Here is a 19,594-nt window from a genome sequence, read left to right as displayed (position 1 = left end):
TTTTAACACTGAAAAAACTCTTGTCATCTCAGCCTACAGTTATATATTTAGGGATTCCATTGGTCATTTCCATATAGTTACAAAGCCAGTAAAATGCTCTGAAAATTTACAACACAATAGATATGTGAAAAGAGTAGACAAATAGAAAATACCTGAACTGAATTTTCTTTTAACTAATCTGTGATTCTTACTCCAAAATAAGTTTCATTCGGACTCAGGTCCGTAGAACTGTCCTGTAAACCAGGAATTCTTTGGCCCCCATCTTCACCCAAATCTTCAACAAATCACTAGAGATGTGCCATGTTCCTTCTTGCTTCAAATGCTCCACTATCATTCCAGTGCCGAAGAAGCCCTCCATCAAGGAATTGAATGACTATAGACTAGTTGCTCTAACATCTGTAGTTATGAAAACCTTTGAAAAGCTAGTGATGTCCCACTTGAAAACCATCACGGATCAGCTGTAGAGTCCCTGCAATTTGCATACTGAGCAAATGATGATGCTGTTAATATGGCTCTGCACTACATTCTACAACATCTTGAATCTCCAAAGACTATGCCAGGGTCCTCTTTGTAGACTTTAGTTCAGCATTCAATATCATACCGGACATTCTTCCAACTAAACTAAATCAGCTAGCGGTACCTGAACAAACTTGTAAGTGGATCACAAACTTCCTAACAGACAGAAAGCAGCAGGTGAAGCTAGACAAAATCACATCAGATATCTGTACAATTAGCACAGGAGCCCCCTCAGGGTTGTGTGCTCTCTCCACTTCTCACTATATACCAATGACTGCATCTCAAACGATCCATCTGTTAAACTACTGAAGTTTGCAGATGATGCAACAGTGATTGGTCTCATTCGAGACAATGATGAAACCGCATACAGATGGGAAGTTGAAGAACTAGCCTTGTGGTGTGACCAGAACAATCTGGAACTGAACACACTGAAAACCGTAAAAATGGTGGTAGACTTTAGGAGAAACCCTACCATACTACCATCTCTTACAGTACTAGACAACACATTTCTAGGTTCTATCATATCTCAAGATATGATACCTAAAATGGACACCTAACATCAAAAATGTCATAAAAAAGCACAACAAAGAATGTTATTTCTGTGCCAACTCGGGAAGCTCAAGCTCGAGCTGCTGATTCAATTCTATAGAGGAATTATTGAGTCTGTCATCTGCACCTCTACAACTGTCTAGTTTGGTTCTACAACCCAACAAGACAGACACAGACTTCAGAGGATAATCAGAACTGCAGAAAAAACAATTACTGCCAACCTACCTTCCATTGAGTACCTGTACACTGCACGAGTCAAAAAGAGGGCTGTGAAAATATTTACAGACTCCTCGCATCCTGGACATAATTTGTTTCAACTCCTACCCTCAAAATGATGCTATAGAGCACTGCAAACCAAGACAACTAGACACAAGAACAATTTTTTCCTGAACGCCATCACTCTGCTAAACAAATTATTCCCTCACCACTGTCAAACCATTCACTAAGGCTGCATTACTATTATTATTAGTCTTCTCATTGTTCCTATCACCCATCTCCTCCCACTTATGACTGCAGGACTGTAACTTTGTTGCTTGTATCCTTAGGATTGATATTGATATTGATTATTTCCTGATTGCTTATTTGTACCCTGTGACTATCATTAAGTGCTGTACCTTATGATTTTTGATGAATGTATCTTTTCTTTTATGTACACTGAGAGCATATGCACTAAAGATAAATTCCTTGTGTGTCCAATCACATTTGGCCAATAAAGAATTCTAGTCAATTCTTTTAGAATTCTTTGAACTTTCTTTCATGTAAATTCTTATAGAATTATGTTCTACTGCTTAAGGATACAAGCATCAATGTTGTTCATAGAATAATATTAAATGCATCTGCACTTATTTAAAAAGTATATAAAATAAACGTCAGAATATTGTCAACTATAAATTATGTACATTTCTTCCCTTCTAGTCCTCATTTAGCTTTAAATGATAACATAAAATATATGTGAAAGCAGATTCATTGATCTCTTCATAAATGGAACACAGGACATATTTCTTAAATGACTTTTCAAGCATTCTGTAGGAGGAAAATGGCATTTTGTCCTGTTTTCTTGTAGATGCTCACAGTAAAACATTGTTAGAGTTTTATTACTCGAAAATGGATACCCAAGCATTCCTAGAACTTAATCTTTGTACTATCATGTTTTTAATTAGGAATGGATTGCTGTAATGTAATCCAATAAATAACCAGACTGATTCTTAGTAGAACAGAACTAAATAAATGATACAAAAGAGAACTGTTTACTATGAATATTTGCAGCATTCATAATAGGTTTTGACTGAAATCAAAGAGAAGTAGCAACTTCCTTTGTACTACAATTTTTATACAAATCAAATGGTCCCTTTGTTTTACTTCTTAGAAGATTTATGCAGGACATTTGGCAGGTAAACAGAAAATAATACCTTCAATAAACAGGTGTGCAGTTGATTTCTAATTTGTTTTTGCAGAAATTGCTGATAATATACCTACAATGATTTAGCCATCTAATCCTGGTATTTCTATTAGCTCCTACTCTCCGATATAGACAACTGCCTTTTATATAGATCGGAGGATCTCCTGGCTATAGTTCTAAAATTTGGGATTGTGTATTATACATGTACAAAAATAAATACCTCTCTACAGTGGTATTCCAATTTTGAGTTGTCTTTCTGAGGGAAATATGTCCAGACATTGTGATACTTTTCTTGATTCTAATCCATCCATTCTTTATTATGGTCAGTGCCAGAATTCACATGTATGTTCTAAGTCAAAATATTTTTTATTTGTCCAATATCTATAAACAGAACGTATATTTAGTATTGAAGTAATTTCATTATTGAAAGCACATTAAACATTTGTAATTTTATACCAATAGTGAATAATATCAATCAATGTAGGATTTTTGTATCTATATTTTAGATGAGCCAATTTGTAATTATACATTTGAAGTTGGAACTTTTTAATATACTATCCTGGGATCCTGTAGTATAAGAGCATACTTTAGCCTGAAATATTATGAAGAAATATTTCACCTTGTCTATGATAAACCCACTGGAAAGCCAGGGCAAAATGCAGCATTATTAGAAAGGTAGGATGTGGAATTTTTCTTGATGATCTCCAGATAGCTCATGGGGCAACAAGGAACTCCATAGTGGCTGGTTTTATATTTCTTTTTTCATAATTTATAGCCCATGAATGGGTTACACTTTTAATATTGTTTCCAGATTGTCTTTCAGTAGTTTTACTAGTAGTTGCAGCTATTGCTCTTTGTTTCATGGATTAACTTTACAAGGTGCAATATTTAAACATATGATGTCAATTAAATTATACACCAATATAGTTAATTGCTAAGACCCATAATTAAGCTTATTTTTTCAATTACATTCAGGCAGAATAGCTGTTTTATTGCACCATGATACACTTCATTTTGGAAATGCAGGTCCATTCTGGAAACTTGCCTGGGTTTTTAAATCCTGTTTCCCTGTTGCTTAGCAACACCATAGTATTGCAGAGAAACTGGTACAAAATTAGAGCTGTCTTGTTTTGGTACTTTAATGGAAAGATAGAAGATAGTCTTATAAGAAGCAAGGAAATCTTTCTGTTTTTCTTTCCTATTGCTATAAATTGGCTTCACATGACAGATACTTCTTTTTTGTGTTTTGCCTTAAAAGGACAATCTACCTCTGAATTAATGATTACTTAATAAGATATAAATATATCATTTCATTATTCAATTCTGAGGCTGTATCAAGAAAGTTTAAGGGGACAAGGAAGTCCCTATTCAGTCACGAGGAAACATTTTTCTCCTTTTTCATAGCAATGAGCCCATCTACAAATGGAGGAATGGAGTTTTGCTCAGCAGTAAAGATTATTTTACACAGAAATTTTTTTCTCAGCCTCTGCAACTGCAATTGGAAGATTTCTGCATGAGAATTTTAAAGGTTGCTGGCAGCTAGCATAACTATGGTTCTACAATAACCATGTGTTTAATATGCTACAATGGTTGTTGGCATGTACAAGTAGTCCTTGAGTTACAACAGTTATTTAGTGACTGTTCAAAGTTACGAAGGCACTGGAAAAAATGAATTATGACCGTTTTTCAGTTATGAAATTTGAAACATCTCCTGTGATCATGTGATTAAGATTCAGATGCTTAGCAACTGATTCATACTTATGACCATTGCTGTGTCCTAAGGTCATGTAATCACATTTTGCAATCTTCTGGCAAGCAAAGTCAATGGGGAAACCAGTTTCATTTAACAACCAGATTACTAACTGCAATGATTCACTTAACAACTGTGGCAAGGATAGTCGTAAAATGGGCCAAAACACATTTAACAAATGTCTCACTTAACAATATAAATTTTGGGCTTCATTGTGGTCGTAAGTCAAGGACTACTTGTAAAGGGACTCCATAATGTGTAGATTATCACACTAAATTAAAAACAAACATGGATTAATGTGGGACTAAATGATCAAATTGTATGGCTTTTAAAGTTGATTGGAAATCTGGGTAGTCTTCTAGAAAAATTAATAAAAGACATGTTGCCATTAAAAACATCCTTCCATGTGGTATACAATAAGGGGGTGGGCTGACCACTTTAATTTGTACCTTTAAAATGTTTTGTGGCAATTTTTTACATGCTGTTTTAACATTTAAACATTTAATTAATTGATGTTCTTTCTGTATTTTCTTTTAAAATGTTAGTACTTTGATGACATTTGTGTAAAGTAACATAACTTTCACATATAAAACAATGGAAATTTTTTAGGGCAGATCCAGATTTAAATCTCCAGTCATTACATCTATTACTACTTGTATGTCATCATCACCATCATCCTCTCATCATTTTCTTTCAGTTTCCAAAGTTTATTTCTACTTCACTTCAGATGCTGATACTAAAGCATTTAGGATTTTAGGCCCCTAGTATCTGAAGAAATGTCTCTTCCTATATATTCTTGTCAATAAACAAAAGGCATCATTGGAAGCTCTGATCTCCCATATTAATCTCCCATATTAACATGCAGTTAGATGCTGTCAGGGAGTAAAGGTAGTGCCAATTGAGTAGTGCTGTCTGCACATGTAAGGTACACTGAACACCTGCAAAGATCTTTTTTCTCTGCTTCCTCATGTCAATAGCTCACTATTGACATGCTCATGGTCTTACTGTTTATATATCATATTTAATAAGATATAGCTTAGATTTTTATATAGCACTTTTAATATAAACTTCCCTTGGAAAGCTCTGTTTTCAAGGTTGCATACAATATGTTAAATAAACAAATAAGTATTTGGTTCTTTTCTGCTTTTATTAAAATATCATAATAGATGATGATGATGATGATGATGATGATGATGATGATGATGACGACGACATCCGTTCATTCGTTGATTCTGACTCTTGGTGACTCTATGGGCCAGATCTCTCCACATCTTCTATTCTTGCACTATTTCTTTTAGTTTTTCTATGCTTTGGCTGGTGTCAACTTTGATGGTATCTAGCTTTTGGTGGCCTGGTTCTTTTTTTTGCCACTAACTCTTCCAAAAATAATTGCTTTCTCCAGTGAATTCCCCCTCATGACATGGCCAAAGTAAGTGAGATATGGTTGCATGATTTTTGCCTTCCAGTGACATGTCTGGTGTTATGCGCTCCAGTACTTACTTGTTAGTCATGTTTGCTGTCCAAGGAATATGCAGGAGCCTTCTCCAGTACCACAACTCAAATGAGTCGATTTTCTTTCCACTAATTACATATTTGATTTATCCTGTTTAAATAGCTAGCAGAACAAAATGGTATTTTTTTTTAGTGGTATACCATCTTAGGCAGTGGTGGAATTCAATTATTTTTACTACTGGTTCTGTGGTGTGGCTTGGTGGGCATGGCAGGGGAAGGATACTGCAAAATCTCCATTCCCACCCCACTCCTGGGGGAAGGATATTGTAAAATCTCCATTCCCACCCCACTCTGGGGCCAGCCAGAGGTGGTGTTTGCCAGTTCTCCAAACTACTCAAAATTTCTGCTATCGGTTCTCCAGAATCTGCTGAATTTCATCCCTGATCTTGGCTGCAGGAATAAACATATAAGTAACAATTTCAATTCAAATTATGCACTTCGATTTAAAGACCAACCAATAGTGCCACTTTCTCTTCAGATTCTTCCTGTTCTGAAAGTAACTTCATTCTTTCAGTGCCTTTTCTACTTGTGTTATTTTCAGCATACAAGTAGTTCAGAGTCCTTTCACACTTTCTTTTCAAAATAGGTAAATGTCGGTAAGTCAGGAAAGCTTCTTATTTCAGTTAGTATCTTAATTTTCAAGCCTTGTTTCTCATTCTGGGACAGACTGAACCACTGAAGGTTTTTTAGAGCATTCAGCCTACTCTGGAAAGTTATATGGTTGGCAAAGTCTGAAAAGGGCAGCAGGCAAATAATTACTTTTGGCAAATAGAAGCATACTGGATGTTTGTTTCAGTGCTCCAATAGTATAATCTGTGACAAGAATTACATGGCTTATACTATTCTTTAAAGCCTTAGAACAATCCAAGTAATACAAATGGTTGCACCAATCCATAGATTATATTTCTTGTGGGTTTTTTTAAAGGACAGATTATAAAACTAAAAAAGAAAGGGAAGACCACTGTTATGTTCAATCTGATAATAATGCATTTGCAAATCTGTTTTAGAAAACATCTTTAAAGAAGAAATGGTGGTTAACTCCATCTTCAAGACTGAAATAATATTTTCATGCTCAAAGTGATTTTGTTTAACCTCACTCCAACTTCAGTTAAACAAGGGTCCCTTATACAGTCTGAAACTCAGAAAGTAACATTTATTTCTTTGCAATCTGGCTGATCAAGGTTTATAGCTAGGTCAACCTGACATCATTTGATTTAGAACTGCATTAACTCAAGTTAACCCAGAAAACTTCCCAAGGCAGTTGTAGTCCAGTTAAGGGAATGTACTGCCTGACAATACCTTATGTAGATGTTGAGTGCTCGGTCACTATGTTTGTACATTACAATTATTTCTCCTTCACAGAGTGTTGACAGTTCAAACTTGTCTCTAATTGTTCAAAATAAGAAGTGCTTCGATAATGACATTGTTTGTTCAAAAGATATATTGCTAACTATTGGAGAATCTGAGATTTTTTTCAGTGAGTCTCTAGACATAGAGGTAAGTTGAATTCCCGCTTTTTGAAGTTATTGACTGAAGCTCAAATACTTATTAAAATATTGTGGTTTTTTTACACTAACTATATGTACAACATGATATGAAGAGAATTACAAGATAATCAGTAAATGATAGACTGGGAAGCCTGGCTTAAGCAAACATATATAAACACATATTCTTTTATAACAATAAAAAGTCTTAAAAAAAACTATTTTCCTCATAGACTTCTATACACTTCTATTCTATATTGTACTTGGCATCATAGAACCTCTCTGCTGCCAAATTCTCCTTTCTCTTCCATTTAATAACGGGCTACTGGATTTCTGGGAGAAGACTGGCAGCTTCACTAGACAACACAAAACTAAATTTAATTAAATAGACAAAGTTTTAAAAATTGCAATGGTGGTAGGTTAGAATAAATGTTCAATTTTTGTCAGCTTCTGTGGTTTGAGCTTCAACCAAAAAAACCCTAAGCTTTAATATTTTGATAGGAAAAACAACATTATTTTCACAGAGAACATTAATGTGATGGAAAAGTCAATCCTATTAAAATTCTTCATAATCAGCAGTTTAAGTTCAGCCAAACAAAGAATTGATAGATTAGGGAACTAATTTTACATAAATTTTTGATGTGGTAACTTATTGCATCAGTTTAATAGAATAACATTTCCCTGTGCTCTCATGTGTTCCAACTATTGATCTGTAATGTTTAGTAGAGGTCCTTGATTCAAACTCAATACAAATAGAAATCCCTCAGGTATAATCAAAACCATGCTGCTTCTGAAAGTAACAGGTCATCTCTATGATGTATCACTGAAATTTTGGGAAATTTCTTTTAATTTAAATTACTTCACTTTGTGGCTGGAGACTGGGTTATACCACTTCCTTTGAAAGGTAAAAACCTTAATGAATATTAGTAGTTAATTATTATTTGTACTGTCATTAATGTTTAACATGTTATAATTAGGGTGCATTGCAAAGAAAGCTTATTATAGGAAAAGAATTTTTAAAAATACAATAATACAATAACTGTGAGGGGGTGGAGGAGGCAACTATGACCACTTTACAACTTGTGGACTTCAACTCCCAGAATTCCTGAGTCAGCCCTGGTTTACAGCCATCCTTGAATTGAGAGCTACATGTGGATTTTGTGGAATATATTGGCTAATTGAAGTAGATAGGACAAATGACAAACTGATTATGGGTGAAATGGAAAGAACATGTGCAAAAGTATACTTTATTAATCTAACTATACATTCATCATTAATGTTACGAATTTAGTACATATCCCAAGTGCAAAGCTGTTCTCTTAAAAACAAGTAAAGAATATTGGAGACCTGGTTTGATAACAATGTACATAAAATATTTTGGAATTGTATTTGATTACAAATGAATATGAATCAGCAGTGCAATAAGGTTGTAAAAATGCCGTTTTAGATGTTATTTTTGGAAGTAAAGTTTCTAAATCACTGGAAGAAATAGAGAAATGTGACCTTGCGTCTAATTCTGGGCACTATGCTTAAAAAATAATTCAAAACTGGGACAGGTTCTGAGAAGTTTAAATGTTTAAAAACTAGTAGGGCAAATGAAGACAGATTGAAGGAGTGGGTATGTTTAGCCTTGACAAAAAAGGATTAAAAAGGGGAAATGATTGAGAACATAAAATATTTGAAAATTATTCCCTTTTCTCCTAACACACACACACACACACACACACACACACACACACACACACACACACACACTATTCAGCAGCATCATTAGTACCTTACAAGTATCTATTATTTTGTAGGGGATGCTAAGGAGACATGGAGACAAATCCAAGTATCAACTTTGGAAAGCTGGAGGTTATGTAGCAATACATTTTCCAGAGGAAGAGTTCACGGTACTGTGGGACAGGAAGACAACAATGCATATCAAAGTTGGAGCTCGATGGAAGGTGAATCAGTGTGAATCTAAGTCACAATAACAATAGAAAACAGGATGACTAGTCAATTTATTCCTGAATTATGCTTGATATAAATAAAACAAGTTTATAATAATTTGCAAAGTATATTTTGTAATATTTATTATATAGTGAAGTGCTCCATGAAAAATATACAGGTATACAGGTAGTCCTCATGTAATAACCACAATTGGAACCAGAATTTCCATTGCCAAGCAAGGCGGTTGCTAAGTGAATGACACACAATTTTATGACCTATTTGCCACAGATGTTAAGTGAATCACTGCAGTTATTAAGCAAATCAGGCTTCCCATTAACTTCATTTGTTAGAATCTGGCTAGGAAGTTGAATCTGCTAGAATCTGGCTAGCAATGGCAATCACATGACTGTGGGACACTGTAGTCGGTTTTGAAGTGTCCAAATTTTGATCACAGGGCAGTGGGGATGCTGCGAGGGTTGCAAGTGTGAGAACTTTTTTCAGTGGCAAAGTGAATGGTTGTAAGCCAAGGACTACATGAATATTTTTTGGTCTAATACACCGTAAGTTCCAAAAGTTCTTCAACTTGTAAGAAATGGAAACAGAAATATGATTTCAAGAAAATGTATGGTGTACATTCTTTTAGACTAAAATGATTTTCCATTGAGCTTGGAATTGCTGCATATTCATGGCCCATAGTGTCATATCACTTGATCGTATTATCATGGATTGAAAGGGGAAAAAATTGAATTGCAAGCTGTGACAGAGATGTTTGCCCACCACCACCATAATGAAAATAGTTGCAAACATTTTTTAACAAAACACAGTCCTTTAATTGACACATGTTATCATTGGCATCCAATGATACATTCATCCTTAATGAACTATGAGGATGCCATGAATCTCATGACATCATTTGATCCCCTCTTGTCTTCCACATTTATGCCACATATTCTTATGCAAGAAGTAGAAACACAATTCCTTCTGATTTAAATCCACTTATACTGCTTGTGATGCTTGCACAAATGTTTTCATTGCTAAAGCTATTTGATATGTTAATAGTTTTCTGCCATTAGAATCATAAAAACTCTAGAAATGGCCTTGTGGTGAGACAGTCCTAGACTAAGGTTGCTGATATTGACTGGCATTGGTTTTTCATGTTTCTAGCAAGAATTCTCTGGCCTTATCTGGAGATGTTTGATTAGTTTTAAACCAATAAACATTTAATAAACATTTACACTATAACAATAAGGGGATGAGAGCCTATATCACTAGTAAGCACAGGCTGTGAAAATAACAAAACAGTAAACAAAAAGTTAATATTAAAACTGTTATAGAAAACATTACATTTTTCCAAGTCTAGGTTGTGTCTGTTTTGTGGGTATTAAAGAAATATATTAATACCCAAATTAAGGTTGGATTAATCTTTTTTTAAAAATTAGTGCATTGTTAGATTTATAAATCTTGATTGTTCTGGGTTAAAATGTTTAGGAGAAATGTTTGTGGTTTTATTTTCAGGGTAAATTAGCTGGTTTATGTGGAAATTTTGACAAATTTACTTCAAATGATCTGACTACATCCAACAATATGGAAGTAAAAAATGCTCAAATTTTTGGAGAAAGTTGGACAATAGGACAGGTAAGCATTACATCTCCATTTCAAACTAATAATATATTGATATTGCAAGTATGACAATCTGTGAAAATATAATTTGTTTTTAAGACAGAAACTGATAGCTCATAATTATGAAAGCCAATGGATGTGGTAGTAGTAATAGTGTATACTTACTACTGGTACTGGCACTTCTTTCCTACTCCTACTTTTTTCCTACTTCCTTCCTACTACCTTCCTACCCAATATCCTACTATTAGGATATTGTATGGCAGGCTTCAAAAGGACATAGTGGCTCAGTGGCTAAGACACTGAGCTTGTCGATCAAAAAGGTCAGCAGTTCAGCGGTTCAAATCCCTAGCACTCTTAATGGAGTGAGCTCTCATTACTTGTCCCAGCTTCTGCCAATCTAGCAGTTCGAAAGCACATAAAAATGCAAGTAGAAAAATAGGGACCACCTTTGGTGGGGAAGATAACAGCGTTCCGTTCACCTTTGGCATTTAATCATGCTGGACACATGACCACAGAGACATCTTCGGACAGCACTGACACTTCAGCTTTGAATGATGGCACCGTCCCCTAGGGTCGGGAATAACTAGCACATACGTATATGCAAGGGGAACCTTTACCTTATGGCAGGCTTCATTTAATTGAGTATCAAAAAAGCAAAACAATGTTTTGTTTTAATAGCAAAACAATGAACAACTATTTTTCTAAGTTAAATGTTTTCATTTGAAAGGAAATGATGAGCCTAACTTAATAAAAGAGATATAAATTCAATTTTTAAAATGCTTTTGAATTTTTAATAGATATTTCTAATGGGTAATAATAATAATATGTCTGGATAGTGGATATGGCAATATCTGAAAGAAGAGAAGATAAAAAACTGAAGAAAATCACAAATAACAAAGACCTGCAGATAGAGGTAGAATGACTGTGACAAAAGAAATAAAAAATAGTACAATAGTTTCCTTGGGTGCAATCCCAAAACTTTTAGAGTACCACTTGAACCCCATTGGTATTGACAAAAACCACCATCAATCAATTGCAAAAGATAGCTTTACTTGGAAAAGCTTATCTCCTGTGACAATATTTTTAACACTATGAAACAACATCTGCCTATCCCAGGTTTTTAGGTTGATAGGTGAATAAAAATGTCAAATGCTATCTAAACATCTGACCGACTATGCAACTTGACTGTTATGGTTAATAGTCATACTTTATTTCTTTTTCATTAGTGTGCAAGTCCAAATGAGACCAACAAACAATGTGAAGTTCATCAGAGCAAGTTCCCCTATGCCAAAAAAGAATGTTCCATTTTATATAGTGATATTTTTGCCTCTTGCCGTAATGTGGTAAGTGAATATTTTTTATAGTTTCTTAAACTCTGGCAGGACAGTTTGTAGCTCAAGACTTAATATAGAATTAATCTTCCTCCTTTCTTCTCCTTTCTAATGTGCCCTTTGAACTTTCTAATGACAGGCTGATACATTTTTGTAGATATCTATAGCCTAAGATACAGAATATATTTTAGATGAGATTACATTATACTAATTTTAAAATCTCTCATTTCCTGATGGATTTTATGCCTTTATATTATAACATACTATTATTTTTCTCCATATTTTCCAGATTGATGTAACATCATTTGTAAAAAACTGTCATACAGATACCTGCAACTGTAATCTTGGTGGGGACTGTGAATGTCTCTGCACTAGCATTTCAGCTTACGCTCACAAATGTTGCCAGCAGGGTGCAGTAATTCACTGGCGATCTCCTTATCTCTGTCGTATGTATGCTTTTTGTTATATTACTAAGTATAAAGCCTGTAAATAATGCAGATTATTTCACGCAGTGTTTTCCATTAAGTCATAGCAGTTCAATGTGCTAGAATATATACATAGATGGTGACACTAGATATCATAGCATAGGATATTTTTTTAATGTACTGTATATTTTTATAATTGGTCTTTATGTTAATCAGTACAGCTTTTACAACCAAATTTTCCTAACTCCCAGATTCTCCCCCTCTATGTCTTTCAAATCAAATGGAGATGGGACTATGCTAATTAATTCCATCGTTAACACCAAATGGACCATTTAGTTACTCCTTCAGACAGGGAAACTTTCCTATTTATAAACTGCACTCATGGAGGGTCTCACATGACAAGAGAACCATAGTAATGTAAAGTATAAGCATCCATCTATTAATATATTTTTATATATTACTCATTTTTGAAAGAAAATGGTCTTTTGTATTGGCTATTGAGTGTGTATGAAAATGTAAATGCATATGGACTTATTTTTTATTTTGCAGTTCAGAAAAGGCTAATCATAGATATGTGCATAATAATAAAATAAATCTTCATAACTAGTGGCTGTATGTTGATATATTTTCTTGTATTACTGATGAAACTGAGTAAATACATAACTCAGTAAAGGGCTTAATTAACAGATGTAAAAATAGCTTTTTGTGAATATTAGTTGACTGTAAATATTCACAAATTCTGTTACTGTTGCCCACTATATATACTATTATATTGTTCTTTTTTCCAGCTTACGATTGTGATTATTACAACCAAGGTATGTATTTTGTCAGTATTAAAGAAAATAATATTAGATACATATACATGAATCAAAGACACTTATCCTTTTTATTGAATAAGTAGGTTGCATTCAAAAATTATTTCAAGTTGCAGAAATAAAACATGGTCATATTCCATATGGGATAATGAACACAATTTGATGCAATATTTGACTATTAATGCAAATATAAATGTAGGTATTTTGTTGTTGTTTGCTCTGTTTCTAAAAATGATATACAGATACAAATATATTCAGGGACATCTGCTGTCTAGGACACGGGCAAAACAACTGGCAAGAGGCAGGATGCCATTTTTCTGATAGCCAGGTCTTGTGGTATTTTAAAACTATTTAGAGACAGAACAATTTTAACTTCAGTAGTCAGTGTTAACAGAAGTAGATGGTAAAGAAATTGAGTACTTTAAAAAATTATTAATTTTTAATTTAATATTTTTGCTGTAAAAATGAGAGGAAATCAGTTACTTAACTGATAGAAAGAAACTGAAATTGGGTCACCTTCAAATAAGCAAATGGAGGGGCAATTATAGTGGTGCAATTCAGCCAGTTCTATCTGGTTTGGGTGAACCGGTAGCGATGGTGGCAGGAGGCTCTGCCCACCCACCTGGAGGGCATCATTCCCAAGTGGGTGGGCAGAACCTCCTGCCACCACCGCTACCGGCTCTGTGCATGCACGAAAGGTCCTGTGCATGTGCAGAGGTGGCGCGTGTGCGCTCACATTTACAAACCGGTAGTGAAGGTAAGTTAATTTCACCCCTGGGCAATTGATAAATTAGTTATCACTACTTCCCAAAATTGGCTGATACTGTAAGAAATGGGATTCTAATATTGTTTTTCTGAATGGTACAAATCAAAGGACCTTGTTAATGCACAAGAGCATATTGGAATAACATACTACCTGTAACTGTATAGATTGTTGTCTGGAATGAAAACTCAAGCTATTCGATGCAGTAGTCATCCAGATTTTTGGAGTTCTAATTTTATGTCCATTTTGCTTTTGATTCATTTCAACAGCTTTCTGTGCTTTCAAATGGCTTGTCCTAGTTGACTAGTTTTCCTATTACTAATTAACATTGTAATTTTTATATTTCCAGAACTTGGGAAAGGGCCTTATATTTTGGCCAGTTATGGACAGAATGATACAGTTATAGGAATCAATGTTAACAGCAAAAAGATCTTTCCTTTATTTAGAAACAATCTCCATGAAAAAGTATATTATAATTTTATGTTAACTCCTGGACTTTACAAAGATAAAATTTTATGTGAGTATTTACATATGATCCAATATAATTAAATTTCAGTTTTTATACCTGCAAAAGGATTAAATTTTCTACACTAGATTGTGTTTTTTTAAACAGACTTCCTAAACTGAATTAAATGTTATTGTAATAGACTGGATAAGAAAAGCTTTGACAGCAACAAGACAGCAACTTTCTATTTTCACAGTTAAAACAATAAGAAGATAAGTATTAACTTTGCATGGAGCTGACACCAAAGTGCACTGTCTGGGCATTGATCAATTAAAAGGGACCTTTCTACTTCCTGTGAAATGCTCCATAGGCAGTCATTTTCACCTGCTTTCTTTCCAGCAATATCCAGTATAAATCTCTAAAGCAAAGTATTTTGAAAACAGATCACAATTTTGGATATTCTGGCTGTAGAGTCTTTGTACTCTATGAAAGGTCCCTGAATTTGTTCCTTGAGCTACAGCAGTAAATACTCTACCTTCCTGTTAACGGGTGGTTTAAAAATGTACTTTTGAATTTCACTTTTTTCTGGCAGCTTCATCTTTGATTTCACTTGAGTGTGCAGAAAGGCCAAACTACTTTCTTTATGTACACAATGACAACAGCATTTTCTTAGCACAGTGGGATGCAAGTTTGCCATTTCGTAGAAGAACGACTTTTATCCATCACCAAGGACTTTGGATCTCTAGTTATAGTACATTTGAACTGCACAGCAAAAGAGGTTTCTTCCTTACACTTAGCACTTCGGCAGTGAAAATCTCAAAGTTTGATGGTTCTGAAGAATTCAAAAGTTTAAGTAGCTTCAGTATTGAGGGTGAGTTACACATCATGGTATAAGGGTGATGCTGTCAATAAATCCCCATTATATATAACTATAAATTTTGCTTATAAGATTCAGTTGCTTTTATTTGGAAGAACAATTTATGTTTTATAAATATTTATTGATTTTATTTCTACATAAACATTCTTTAGAATCACACTGTCGCCTACATTCCCAAATACATTTAGTATACAATTTCATAAAAGACACACAACTCTAGAAGTCTGCAGAGTACATATGTAACACTATATTTGTTTGAAGTGAGGGAGGGGGCAAACAAGAAAGTACTCCATTTTTTAATAGGGAAAGACTTGAGGGATATGTTTAGAGTAAATTCATTCACAGTATTTCTGCCAGCTTCAGCTATTGGTTTATAGAGAGAAATGTATCATTTACAAAATGATTTTAAAATTTCTTAGAACTCCATTCAGCAATACCCTACAGGAGGATGTGTGAATGGAGATATGAACCTTGCACAAGTCCTTGTGTTAAAACATGCAAAGATCCTGAAGGAACAGCATGCAAATTTCTTCCACCGTGAGTAAAAAAAATATTTAGTAACACTCAGTATTATTTTCCACTTGAATTGTCTACAAATAACATTACGTTGGTTTTTTTTTAAAAAAACAAAACCAATTATCATTCTTTAGAATGATAATTCTAAATCACATTCAAGTATTTTGAGTTCTGGATAATTTATATAGGCAAAATAATTGCTTGTATTGTATTTTTCTTGAATCTTTTATTGTAGGGTTGAAGGATGCTTACCATATTGTCCAAAAGCTATGATCCTAGATGAAGTCACACTTAAATGTGTTTATCCAGAAGACTGTAAGTGTCCTTTATATAATATTCTTGCATTGCCACATTTTTCTTGCATTATTCAATCACTCATTCATTTTTTGGAGGGGGGCTGTGGTAATTAAGAGACTCAGTGGGTTACAATTATAGCAAAAATACTTCATCCATAGTACAATTACATATTATTTGTATATTTATATTAATAAAAATAGGCAGTACTCAAAATTAAACCACAGATAAAATAATTAAACAAATAACCAAAAAACATTGATGGATTTCAAGGAGCAAAGGTTTCATAATATTGATGCCATCCTAGAGGTACAACATTTGTAAGGTTCTATTACATTTGTTATTATATTTGCTTATAGATATGTGAAAATAAGGCATATTGCTGCTACTACTATTACTTCTACTACTACTAAGAATAAATGGAAATATTTATGAAGCTGTTCTCTACTTTTATTTATCTATCACATTTAGAGACCACCCATCTGACTCAAAAAGCGATTCTGAGTGTATTGTCTAAGAGAGTAGATATACTGTTCATGAAAATTGGCACAGATTTCTGAATGTAGCATTGAGACAGTGACACCAGATTACAATTCTCATTATCCATGGTCTTTTCAAAATCATATGGAGTAAGTCTTTTTTTCCTCCCAGGCATTGCTGTGAAACCAACAGAATCTTCCTTTGGAACCAAACCAGTTAGAACAAACCCTACAACATTAAGTTCCCACATACCGATTAAATCAGAAACATTTCCTCAAATGCCACTTACATTGGTTATTGAAGAGACTGAGCCAACCTATGTTAACTTATCTACCAAAATTACAACTGAACCAACAACTGTCAAAGATGCTTATTCAATAATGGTACCTCATTCAAGCATGCATTTACCTGATTTGTCACCAGGTTCAGAATTATTTTCTGAAGACAGCTACAACACAACCACCCCACCTATGCTGCTTAGATCTCTGTCAACAACTTTCCCAATATCCTACAATAAAACTTACAATTTTTCTTCATCAAGCAACCCTGCACCTACTGCTATACCATCAGTGACGGGTTTTCCTTTAATAACTAAGTCAACTACACTATTGGAAGTTGCAGTTCCTTCTTTGGTGGTAGCTAGAACTCTTCCAACTTCGACAACATTGACAGATTTACCTGTAACACAAACATTTGCTGTAACTTCAGGAATTAGTTCTTTTCTGTCTACATTTACAACAACTATACCTCCAGTTCCTGTATCTATTGCTACCAGTAGATTTACTTCATTTGCATCAAATCCTCTCCATAGTACTTCAGATTCAGACTCAGTGACTATTCAACCAGATTTGAAATTGATAAATAAAACATTAACAACATCTGCATCATCACAAAAAGCACTTCTGACACCTTCTGAACATATTGCTTCCTTAACCACAAAGCATTTTTCTACTGTTACTGATATAGTTAGTAAAACAACTTCAGTTGTGACACAAAGTCCTTTTCCCATAAAATCATCTAGTCTCCAAATAATGTACACAACATCAACATTAATGCCTCCTCCAATTACATCTCAAAGGCCCAAAGGAACTGGGGAAGTGACACTTATTTCAAAGAGCTTTCATTTAAGGCCTTCCACAGTTTCTCTTCTAGCAGTTCTTCAGACTACCAAATCATCTGAGACAAGTTCAGTTTCAGCAGAAAGTAAATATGTGTTGCATGCAGATTCATCTCCAATTCCAACTGATTTTATAACTTTGTCAGAGTTTGCTGATACCAAGGTGCCAAGTAATATTCCTATTAAGATTTCACAGGATGAAGCACAAATAACTTATGAACCAATTAGTTCATATCCAGAATTGGAAATTGCATCAACAATTAAAAGTGTTGATACTTTTACTACTTCATCTTCAGAAACCTCTTTTAAAATGTTGACAACAAGAACTTCTACTCCTCAGATTTCTGTTACAGCATCACGTTCTGGAAATTTATCAACAGTTCCTATCACTTCTGCTGTCGTACCAACTAGCATTGATATAAAAATGCCTGATATATCACTAAATGATTATTTGAACTCAACAAATTCAACATTAATTACAAATCTTTCCACTATACATACTATGTCTTCAGTTTCTTTGACTACTTTTGATGACTCAGCCATGTATTTGGGAACAAGAAGGCCTTCTTTGACTTCTTCAGTGGATAGGAGAACTTTATCTTCCTTAACAAGTTCTCAGTCTGCAGAACCAGCAATGGAATCAGCTTTGACTCTGGGCAAACTTTGGAATATTACACCAACCCCACAAGATATTATTGAAAAGTACTCAACAAGCCCATCAGAAAATATATTAGTTTCTTCTGCTGGCACAATAGCTCCTCACAAAATTGCTGAAGTTACTGAATTTTCTCCTATAAGTTTTGATTTTCACACAACTACTACTTCAATCGCGGTTCCTGCTGTCTCCCAAGCACCCATTTATGTTCCTAATGTTACTGTCTTTACACCTAAACCATGCAAAGACTCTCTACAAACCATGCCCTTAGAAATGGATAAAGTTTCAGATTGGGTCAAACCAGCAATAACCCAGGCTTCAAAATTTCAAAATACAACAAGCACTTTATATGCCTTAAAAAGTAATAAAACCTCAGAGGAAAACATCACAACATATGCAAGAACTGAAAAGCCATCTTTACTACCTGTTCTAATGACTGTACCTGCTAGTCAAAACAGCACAACTTCAGTAAAACCAGTTTCTTTCTCTGAGGTGACAGATATAACATTTGATTGGTCTAGGATTCCATCAACAAAGTCTTACTACAGTGTGACTAAACCAGAGGAAGTAAGTATCATCAGCTCACAGAATTTCACAACAACAGATTCATCTCAAGTCACTGCAAAACTTGTGGAAACCCAAACCACAGAGGCTGAAGTTGAAATGATGACAACAAAGGGTGACAAACACACTTCATTTGGCACAATAATACATACACTTGTATCAGTAACATCTTCAGAATGCACGGTAAAATTATATTTGTTTTCTTTTTTCTTTTACTTTTTACTTCTATATTTTTAAAATATCCCTGTTTTATTGGAGAGGTTTCCAGTTTATTCAGGCCATGGAACCTGTTAATTAAAAAAACAACAACCTGGAACTCTTGATTAAGAGGGATGGAGCTTCTGAATGTCAGATGCCAAGCCCCACCTTTTCCACTGTTCCTAAATCCTCTCTGCAAGGTCACCCAGCTGGCTTTGTGGTAAGGCTGGACTAGAACTCAGTCTTTGGGCTTCCAGTCCAGTGCTTAAACCACTACACTAAACTGGCTCTCAATATGTGTTTGTATATTTCTTAATTATAAAATGGTTCCGTGGTAAATACATCCTTT

The 19,594-nt window shown here is 34.4% G+C and overlaps 1 protein-coding gene across 1 annotated transcript in view; it reads left to right on the top strand.

Moving 5' to 3' along the window:
• The window catches only part of OTOGL (otogelin like), a 105,287-nt gene that overhangs the window by 43,117 nt on the left and 42,576 nt on the right, over positions 1-19,594 (top strand). The window contains exons 25-35 of the mRNA XM_032221176.1: positions 7,089-7,223; positions 9,013-9,159; positions 10,661-10,780; positions 11,992-12,108; positions 12,386-12,542; positions 13,310-13,336; positions 14,449-14,616; positions 15,137-15,415; positions 15,841-15,958; positions 16,173-16,252; positions 16,883-19,230. Coding sequence (XP_032077067.1) covers positions 7,089-7,223; positions 9,013-9,159; positions 10,661-10,780; positions 11,992-12,108; positions 12,386-12,542; positions 13,310-13,336; positions 14,449-14,616; positions 15,137-15,415; positions 15,841-15,958; positions 16,173-16,252; positions 16,883-19,230 — 3,696 coding nt within the window. The remainder of the gene's footprint in view (positions 1-7,088; positions 7,224-9,012; positions 9,160-10,660; positions 10,781-11,991; positions 12,109-12,385; positions 12,543-13,309; positions 13,337-14,448; positions 14,617-15,136; positions 15,416-15,840; positions 15,959-16,172; positions 16,253-16,882; positions 19,231-19,594) is intronic.

This window comes from Thamnophis elegans, chromosome 7, assembly GCF_009769535.1.
Source record: "Thamnophis elegans isolate rThaEle1 chromosome 7, rThaEle1.pri, whole genome shotgun sequence".
Taxonomy (NCBI): Eukaryota; Metazoa; Chordata; class Lepidosauria; order Squamata; family Colubridae; genus Thamnophis; species Thamnophis elegans.
The sequence above is the reverse complement of the archived record's forward strand: the minus strand, read 5'-3'. Positions and strand labels throughout refer to the sequence as shown.